Below are 10,172 nucleotides of genomic sequence, written 5' to 3'. Positions count from 1 at the left end.
AAAACCCAGGATGCTTTAATCGTGGTTTTACTCCCTTACTACTAGTATGTGTTAGGGACAGTGCGACGTATATGTAATATAATATATTAGCATGATCGGGTGATCTGCATTTTAATGCTAATCAAAAATTAGTGCACCGACAAGAAAAAGCGTTTTAGATTCATTTAATCCAGAGACATATACCGGTACACTATTTAGTATGCACGGTCCTCTTTTGTCAGAGACTTTAGAATTAAATTGAATACTTTATCAAATGAATACATGAAGCCAGTCTGACGTTATAATAAAATGATTCCATGTACTATATACAAAGTTGTTATTATTATAGTACAGAGAATAATCTTATAAAAAGAATTTTTTTTAATGTAAAGCGCCTGTGGACGATGAACCAAAAACCTTGAACAATGAAGTTTTGTTAAATATAAGAAGTGAAATCTCAATCTCAATCTCAATCTCTCTCTCTCTCTCTCTCTCTCTCTCTCTCTCTCTCTCTCTGAGAGACACGACTTAAGAAAAATGCGATGCTTAGCGCTTTAATGTGCTTTAATGGAATATTCTAACATGGCTTTCAGTGGTAATTGAGGCATTGTTTAACAATATCGGTTCTCTTCTCCCGCTCCATTGTAAAACAACCGAAACTCCACTGAATGAAAAATCCCGGCATTTTATTGTCTCACGAAACATCGATTTATCACACATTTTTCTCTTGCCCCCTCGGAGACCAGCCAAATGGTCCTACTGTGCTCTCCAAAGATGTTCAGGCCATGGAGGACGACGTCATTAGCCACGCCCCCCTTGTTAAACTGACCAGGTGGCCGTGGTTAATTATTGACGACCATGTAAGGTCGAGTGCGCGTGCTGGAATGAACAAGCCCCCGGGGAGGGGGAGTTAAGTACCCTCTCTTCAATCCCCATCGAACATTGAAGAAGACTGTAAAGAAAGCGGATAATGATGACAAACCATTACAGTGTTTGGGGTCGGCATATTACACGACGTTTGTTTGTTTAACCTTTTTCTGAATTTCTTCAAGGAATATTATTTTTTAAATGTTGATATGCAAAAGCCTCATATACTAGTATACGAAGCATTTTTCACTCTTTACATTTTGTAAACGCTCTTGGAAGTGAATACCTAGAACCATTTTAACAAGGCCTTGGAATTTCAGTAGTTTCTTGCGTCAAAACAAATTAAAACGACGCTGGTTTCAAGCGAAATATACACAGGTTGCGTAGTCTTAGCTCAAAAGCCAAACAATTAATCTTGTTGATTTCAAAGAGCAATGACTGAGTGGCCAACAATAAAATAGACAGGCTTACGTCACAATGTTGTTTGACACCAACTACACAAAGTCCAAGCTCTTATTAAAATAGTTCTATGTATCGACATTCATTTTTTATTTGCTCTTGATTATCAATGCTCTCCGATTGCAGCATAACAATCTCAATATAGAAATATTTATATTTTGCTTCATGAAAGGGAAAGTAAAAAGTGATAAAATGTACGCAAAGAAATTAAAACAAAATCAATTTATGAAAATACAATTACTAAATATTTTTTCTCGTATAGGTTTTAAGTTATAAAGTACGCAATGACCACTGTTGTACAGTTTTTAATATATCCACAAAATACAAGACAAATGGAGACATACCCATCACTTTGTGACCGAAAATAATCATCGCGTTTTACTCGTTTTCAAAACTTTTTTTCTCAATTTAAGACTAAACTGAGACCATAAACATATATAAGCAGGACTGTCAATGATCAATGAATAAATATGTACATGGCATCTAGATATAGATGTATGCGGGATTTCAATTTCTCCCATTCATTGGAACAGAATACAATATACATGTTATCATTAGAATATACGAATATCGTCATAGTTTCTCCCTTCAGCACTAAATATATACTATATAATTTCTATAATACACAGCGTATGTTGGCGGTTTTTTTCTTTAGAATACAAGGTCTACATTGCACGTGCTTTCTAGTCACGCTTGATATTGCAGCACGGGATTCGATAGACCATGATGTGTGTTGTTCATTCGCAAGGCCGTGAGACTCTTGTTATACCAGTCATCTTCGTGGGCATCCTGGGAAAAAAATCATCAATGACATTATCATCACATCATCATCACTACGACCACATTAATATTTCATCAAATTTATCATATGCATCAAATTCATCATATGCATCACCTGTCATCAGTTAGATAATCTCATTCAGTTTTAATGATAAAACCAAAAACACATAATTTTATTTTCTAGTTTTTACAATGTAAGATGAATTTTTTAAAATCTCTTTTGGGTTTTCAACCTACCAGGTTGTAATCGGTTGTCATGGGAAACTGCTGAACCTGTCGCGGCATCGTGGCCATATTGCTGGTGGACATTCCCGACATGCTCGAGAACTGGGCAACGGGGGAGTAGCCCGTGTTCATCTGGGGATATCTGGACATAGTGTTCATTGAGGGAGGGGTGGGGTAAGCCCCGTATGGCCGGGATGTGGTGGGGTATATATTTTTCATCATGGCCCCACAAGCCGGGTTCATCACTGGCGACAGGGACTTGGCTAACTGTTTCTCTTGTTTTCTGTATTTGGCTCTTCTGTTCTGGAACCATACCTTAAATCAAAAAGAAATTTCCTTCAAGTATGGTGCAAAGTATTTTTCTGATTTGGATGTACAAGATCTGAGCACAAATCGCTTTGCAAATCCAAGCGATATTCAAGACTTATCATTGCCTGAATCCCGTTGCCTGTCAAAGTTTTACAAACTGTTTTAGCCCTGAATTGCCATCCTTAAATGACTCATGTGCTCTCCCTTTAACCCCCCCCCCCTCCGCAACCTATTTAAATTTATGTTGATATCTGCAAATTCTCTCGAAATAAAAAAAAAATTGGAGATTTGTTAATCATGCAATCTTTAATTCCTATGTGATCCTACACGAAATCCTTAAAGACATCCCGGAAGAAGAGTCGACTCCGTTTTCAAAGACACCGAAAGCAACGAAAGTCCCTAGAAGTACGCGATGTTTTGCATACGTAATTGAAAAGAAATAGCTTTTGATGAACCAAGAGACCAAATATTTCTAGCGGGATTAATGAAGCAGACGTCAATTCGTCGCGCGTGCAGCAAAGTCGTCTGCAATTATCGTCGTCACTCGGTCATTCAGCATGTTGGCTTTTCAGTGCGGTCAATGAATCCAAGAAAGCAGAATTGATTTCAATTATTCCCTTCAAAAGGATGCGTACTTGATTTGGGAGAAAAGAGAGCAAGCCAGAAAGGCTTCATCGGACATTTCTTGTATCCCACCACTGCAAAGTCTTTGAGTACAAATTGGTCATTTCTAATTTCTAAAAAAAGGTTAGCCTTAAAAAAAACCATGGTCCTTCATTAGAAGATCTCTCTCTCTCTCTCTCTCTCTCTCTCTCTCTCTCTCTCTCTCTCTCTCTCTCTCTCCCCCCCCCCCCCCCCCCGAAAAGCGTTTCAATGTGGTACCTTAATCTATATCATCTACACACATTGCGACAATATTTTCTCACTTGTTGTCGAGTCGCGTGCCTTTTAAAGACTTAATCATGACACGTCTCAGAACGCACGCTTCACGCGTGATAAAACGGTGTCGCTTATTGATGGCGTTACGTCTAGCACGTGTAGGAAGTCGAAAGCTTTTCGCGCCTGTCGGTGTTCAGAGAGCAAGAATACCTATGCACGCAAGGAACAGAGAATCTTGCAATTGGGAGCATTTATAAATACGGTTTACGCCCAAAACAATTCAAAAGACGTGTTCACCTATCAACAATCAATATTATTTTATAAGTTGATGATTTTAAAAAGCCCCCTTTGTATCTCATTTTAAATACTAAGTACATGTAATAAGCATGTCTGCAAAACTTTACATAGTAAGCCATTACGCAAAAAAAAAACACAAAAAAAACTTTCATAAACAGGTGCCTTGGTCTTTCAAGACTGTGTTATATCTCCTGAGAACGAACTAGATAATGAAAAAGGACAGAGTCGCTAATGGAAAACTCTCTTAGCGCCGTCTTTCACTGCATTAGCGACAAATGAAAATTCATCAGCGCCGACACTTGGGCCTCTAGCGCTTTGCCGTTGCTAGCTTTTCCGAAATTGAATTTCTCTCCCTGCGTACAGAAAAAGTCGCTGGTACACAGTGGTGGAAAACTTGATTACGACGCGAAAATAGTCCCTTTAGTTTCATATACACGAAACTATTGCAAAGTGTATTGAAAAAAAAAGTTTACATTGTTAATCTAGAATTACTGCTCACGAAATTACCGAGGTCGATCATAAGAAATTGCTTTAGTGTCATTGCTTTAAACATAAAGGGATAACGCAGGTTTTATAAAGATATTAAGTGAAAAATTGTTATTCAATTTTCTGAATAGCTAAAATTGTTTGAGGTCATATTTTGTCTCAGAGCACGGTTATGGTTTACTACTTTAATTATCCATATGATGCCAAATATTACTTTTTTAAACATATCTTCTTTTTTTTGTCCTATGATAAAACAGAGATCTTTTCAACAATCAAATATGGTTTACGTTTTCGATTTTTTTTTTTAAATTTTTCTTTTATTGTTGTCATATCATTAAGTATCGGTGTATACAAAGTGTTTAATGATTTATTTGTATGTAATTAAGTAAGTAAATGATTGATTATAGTGACATGTGTTTTATAAACAAATATAGAGACATGAAATAAACACCCGGCCCATCGGACCTTTATGTCACTTTATAAACATTAGTATACAAATAACAGTAAGTTTGTATGAAAACATTTTTTTGGTTGGAAAATTAGTCTTTCTAGATGTGTACGCTGGGGGGGGGGATGTATTAATTTGCCTTATTTCTAAACTTTTTATTTTAAATAAAAAATGGATTACACTAAGATTGATTTTTTTTAAATACATGTATACGTTTACATCGTCACTTTATTCTGCTGTATATATTTTTTAAATTCTCTCCTTGATTCTCGCTTAAAGGTATTACATATAGGTAATCTTTGTTTCTCACGAAATTCTGATACTTTTTTTAAACAATTAACTTTGATGAAAAAGTACTAGTATATAATATTTAACAATTTCACATTCAATGGCCAAAGAACATGTTAATTAAGAAACAAAATTAAAAGTCAACTTTTTGCTTATTTAACATCGAAAAGGGAAAATATATGAACAGTGTCTTTTGGGTGGTAGGGGATGGGTTCCCTTATATTTATTTGTTTTTTAATTCCTTATCTTGGATTGATCCATATATGGTTTTTTTTATGAATTAATACTAATATCGGTATAATCTATTGCTCTCGAATATTGTAATATTAGATAATCTTGAATACTGGAAAGAAAATATTTTTCATTTGCGGAAGATATTTGAAAAAAAAAACCCAGTCTAACAGTTGTCTTAACTCTTATTTCGTGAAAAAATAAATCTAATCGTTTTTTGTGAAAAATTCTAAATATGTCAAAAAATTGTATATTTTAAATTTTCAAGAATCACATTTAATAAAATGAAATACGATCTTCATTAAAATACAGAAAAACGGGAAAAACTGTAAAGATGCGTCTATATGCATTTTAAAAATAAATTTAGATAATACAACTTAATTACAGCATACAAACATACACAATAGCTAGTTTTTGACCTCTTCTGGTCCGCAGAAGTATTTTTGGATAGAATGTGACAAGATCGATTTATAATGACCAGTTGTAAACCTTTTCACGCACAATACCTGCCAATATACAGGTATCAATAGTTAATGACAGGTATATTGATTTATCACCCAGCAATTCCGTAACACCTATAGAGAGTCTGCATGTATATTACCTCAAATGTATTGAAAAAAAGTCCTTTGAAAAAGCTTCTGCGTTCAGAAATGATTTTAATATCTGTATGGTAATTTACAACGTTTTGAAGAACAAACAAACAAACGGGTTTATTTTAATTATAGGTGTAAATCTGCACTGCCGCTTAGTCCGTATTTTGTTGAAATAAGTTTCAGAATAAATGCAAGTCTCGATTCTTACGAAATTTGTTTTATACTCTACCCTGTGTCATACTTTCCGAGTACGCATCAGGTTTTTTCTCTCTTTTTTGTCCTCTCTCGTTTTCTTTTTCGAATTCTTTCTATTAATAAAGATATTTTGGGTTTTTTTAATTTATGAATTACATTTTCTAACCTGTTTTGAGCGACATAGTCCCGTAAAAAAGTGAAAATTTGTTAAATTTCTTGTGCATGTATTAATGCACGTTGATCAGTTGTCTTAAATCTAATTTAGCATTGCTATCCAAGCAGAATGGTTTGTGTTTTAGTTTTATTCATGGATTTATTCATATATTTTTTGTTGTTTTTGATATTGATAATATTATAAAACAATCACTCGTTTGCTTTCTTACCTATTTAATTATTACAACTGACATTACAAGTTTTTACATTGAATTGGATAGTCGAATATTATTTCCATTTTTTATATATTGTGACCAAAAAAATAATAAATCTCGATTTTATATAACCTTCTTTCGAGTTAATTTGCAATTTTTATTGCAGAAGAATTTCCTTTATTTAATAAATTAAAACCTGTATTTATGAGATCATATTCATTCGTACTAGGGGTGATGCATGATTTAGGTTTTTAAAAATAGGGGGAAAAAAGGTTGAAACTAAAACTGCATACGAAAATATTACAATGGAGTTTTTTTTTTTTTTACACGGCAATATTCCTTAAAAGAATTTGCCTCACAATGATTTGACGATAAGTATTTTCCGCAAATCAATTTATTTTATTGATAATATGTTCTAATTTCAACGAACACCACTGCTTCAATAGATCTAAACAGCGACATTTTCGAATTACAATTTGATGCTATTTTCTGAATATGTAAATGTTATATATATAGTTCATAGTCATTTGATATACCTATCGAAGCTGTGTATAATTTTTTTTATATAATTCTCATTTCGAAAAAAAAAAATACCCCTTCAATCCTCAGAGAGAAGGAATATGCGCGTGAAGATATTGGGGATTTCCGAGTCAGAGATTCAACTCTTCGGAAAAGGAAAAAAAGCGTTTGAAGTTTTCGACATTAATGGTTTCACTAGGTCTTTCGGAACTCCTCCCCGTGGTGCGTTTCTTGTCAAGTTTAGCTCCATCTGTCAAACAAAATTTTTCTCATTTGTTTCCGAGCACGATTTTGGGGTGCAAATATTGATAATTTTCCGACTAGGCCTTGTTTATTTGCTCGATAGGGAATTCTAGCTTTTAATTATCAGCAGTCTCGTCAATTTTATACGACTCATCTTCACTAATTATGCTATCTGATGGACATATTTTTGAAAATCAGAAATTCGTAAAGATTTTTTTTTTTAACTCTTAAAGTTCGTATTTTATAACGTAGTATTTACTAAACTGCATATATAACCCGTAAAATTTAGAAATTGATATCATAAAAAAACGTTGCATTTTGAAAGAACCGGCATAATGAAATCATTTTTGTTTATAGATAAACTCGCTTGCGAGTGTATGTGTGTGGGTTGTTTTTTTTTTCAAGGTATACTTTTTCCTTTTTCCATATTTATTTTTTATCAATTATCTTAAATTGTCTTCTATATATGATACTTAAAACAACTAACCTGTATTCGGGCTTCGTTCAGTTTGGTAATTCTGGCTAGTTCTTCCCGGCAGTAGATATCCGGATAGTGACTTTTGGCAAACGCATTCTCCAACTCCTGAAGTTGTTCCTGTGTGAATGTGGTGCGGTGGCGACGTCTTGCAGGCGTGGGGCAAGCTGCGGGGTTTGAACTTCCAGCACCAATTCCGGAGCCGCTGGTTCCCGTCCCAGGCTCGTGTTTTATTTTCTTAAACGCGCCTTCGGTACCTGAAAAAAGAAGAAATTAAAAATTATACCTTAAAATAATGTTCCGAATTAAAGAAGCACCTTTATTGTTCATTCCAGTGTCTGCAGATAATGAAAAGAAAATATTTCAGAAATTTTCGGGTGATATCTTAATTTTTTTTCTTTTTCAAACTTGTCTTTTTTGCTGATTTATAAAAAAGGAAGTTTTCAAAGAGCTACCAAATAAGATAATTTTCATATTTATTAAGTTTGAGAAATACCAAAAAAAAAAAAAAAGGGGTACACCTACATGTAATTTGCAAAGATCTCTTTAACAAAATTTAACGTAAAATACAGGATACCAAACTATATATCAAATACTTAACAAATGAAAAAGAAAAACGTTTACATCCATAAAATATGTGAAATACATTTTTATATCCATTTGAAAAATTATTCCGCATATTCAGTCGTACATACAAAACTAAACAGACCTTGCGGAGAAATCAAGACCTATATAAAGCTGGGATAAATTAAATTGCAATAGCAATTTTGTCAAATTTATTGGATTCATTTTCTTTGCGGCTCTAATTACTGTAAAGTCGTAACTCAATTCTATAAAAAAAATACTTACCATGGTGGCCATGTAACAAATTCTATCAAATTTTATCAATCTTGTTCCCTTATTCCACCACAAAGAAAACCAAATTAACGAAGTCCTCTCGATTCCGAAATTCACTTAATTCAAACATTCCTGACGCGGCAAGGTACTAATATGTAATGCTAAAAATTACCGGATAATATTTTTGTAATACCAATACTATACACCCATGTCAAATTAGTTTCTCGTCATCATAACTAAATCAAGAGACTCTAATTTACTAGTATTGTAAATTAAATGCAATTATGTACCTATATCTTGTAATAGCCCACCTGATAATTCGCCGCTGCGGTCCATTTTTGAATTCCGCGATTAATGGGGTAGTTGTAAATTAGGTTAATTCACAAAATTTATTAGCGGACAACGAAATTGAATTTATCTGCGTTGATGAACAAGGTTACTAAATACCTACCATTAAGGTCGGAGAGGTTCCGAGAACTTGAAGCATTGTCCAAATTGTAGATAGACGAAAATTCTTCGAGTTTCCTCTTGCTCATACCATCATCTCCATGAATTCTATCGTCAGTCATTTTGGTGTATTTTTTTTATGATTGTTATGGTGGAAGATGGAAAATTAAATGACTAATATAATTTTCTTATCTGTTGATTTATAGTACCAACTATGGAGACTTTTTTACCTAAAGGCTCTTGACCAATCAAATTACCGAAAACCGCCATCATAATACAAAGAACAAATCTAGCTCTAAATTGATCGCTGATTGGTCAGTTTCAAATCAAAGAGATCGCCGAATAATTATCCAAACTGGAAGGCGTTACCAAATTATGGGGCTGATATCGATTTTCACAAATTATATTCTTTTTTACGACAGATGATGGGTTTTCTAAACAGTTGTTGTCAAAACATCAACACAGTGTTTTTTTTATTTTGTATTGTATTGTATTGTTTATTGGCTAAATTCAAATGAATTATAAGCTGTTGAAACATATGTACATAATTATAAATATATAATGCTACACTCTATCCAATCAAAATCAAACAGTTCGCTATTGACGTTAAACAATATTCTAAAAAAAATATTATTCATACATGTACATTCATAGGAGGAGAGACCCTATAAATCAATAAATCAAATGATTATAATAATGATAATAATGATAAAAATAGTAATATTAATAATAATAGTGATAGTAATAATACATCAGTTGGATTGTAAATATATGACTATTAAAAAAGAACCGTGTGATAATTGATACTAGATTAATAAAATTATCACAAAAAATGTAAGAAAAATTCAATACTTCACGAATATTTTGTTGAACTAAAAGTAAGTAAAAGTTTGGTCATTGGCAGATAAAGCATATCGAGTTTTAAGAAAAGAATCAAAAGAGAGAATCTGCTTGAATGAAATTGACAGGTTCCAAATTACTCGGAAATGATAGAAATCGTCTGCGATTATCCAGATGGCGGGATTCAATTGCTGTAAAGAGGGGTTACACTTTTTACCAGAAATAGAGTAATGGTGTGAGAAAAATCACCCTCTTAACACGCGAATCTTTTACCCCCAACCTCTGGTCACGATCAGAAATAACAGGTCCCAAAATCGTAAAATTACATGGCAGGCATTGCGCAACTGTTTAATGTTGTCGTCTGTCTTGCTTTACATCGATTGGTTACATATTTTGCTGTTTGTCGT

At 33.5% G+C, this 10,172-nt stretch overlaps 2 protein-coding genes across 3 annotated transcripts in view; one reads left to right on the top strand and one right to left on the bottom strand.

Annotated features, from left to right (window-relative positions):
• LOC128177340 (eukaryotic translation initiation factor 3 subunit K-like) overlaps positions 1 to 10,172 on the top strand; it is a 33,486-nt gene that overhangs the window by 20,873 nt on the left and 2,441 nt on the right. The gene's annotated exons all lie outside the window — the stretch shown is intronic.
• On the bottom strand, positions 1,569 to 9,077 carry LOC128177338 (homeobox protein unc-42-like). Of its 2 annotated transcripts, none has more exons than XM_052844025.1 (4): positions 8,930 to 9,077; positions 7,654 to 7,898; positions 2,323 to 2,625; positions 1,569 to 2,094 (listed from the first exon to the last, which is right to left on the bottom strand). In XM_052844025.1, exons 1-4 carry the CDS (start codon positions 9,045 to 9,047, stop codon positions 1,993 to 1,995), a joined length of 768 nt encoding a protein of 255 aa, XP_052699985.1. In that variant the 5' UTR covers positions 9,048 to 9,077; the 3' UTR covers positions 1,569 to 1,992. The 2 variants fall into 2 exon arrangements, with proteins under 2 accessions (XP_052699985.1, XP_052699986.1); XM_052844026.1 differs by lacking the exon at positions 8,930 to 9,077 and adding an exon at positions 8,790 to 8,829.

The sequence above is a fragment of the Crassostrea angulata genome, chromosome 3 (genome assembly GCF_025612915.1).
Source record: "Crassostrea angulata isolate pt1a10 chromosome 3, ASM2561291v2, whole genome shotgun sequence".
Classification (NCBI taxonomy): domain Eukaryota; kingdom Metazoa; phylum Mollusca; class Bivalvia; order Ostreida; family Ostreidae; genus Magallana; species Magallana angulata.
The sequence above is the reverse complement of the archived record's forward strand: the minus strand, read 5'-3'. Positions and strand labels throughout refer to the sequence as shown.

Bases quoted from the DNA above. Each gene is read 5' to 3' on its own strand.
- LOC128177338 (XM_052844025.1), bottom strand. From the start codon at position 9,047: ATGACTGACGATAGAATTCATGGAGATGATGGTATGAGCAAGAGGAAA. The intron at 7,899-8,929 runs GTAGGTATTTAG...TTCTTTTTTCAG, and splicing joins GAACCTCTCCGACCTTAATG to GTACCGAAGGCGCGTTTAAG. The intron at 2,095-2,322 runs GTAGGTTGAAAA...TTTTTTTCCCAG, and splicing joins TGACAACCGATTACAACCTG to GATGCCCACGAAGATGACTG.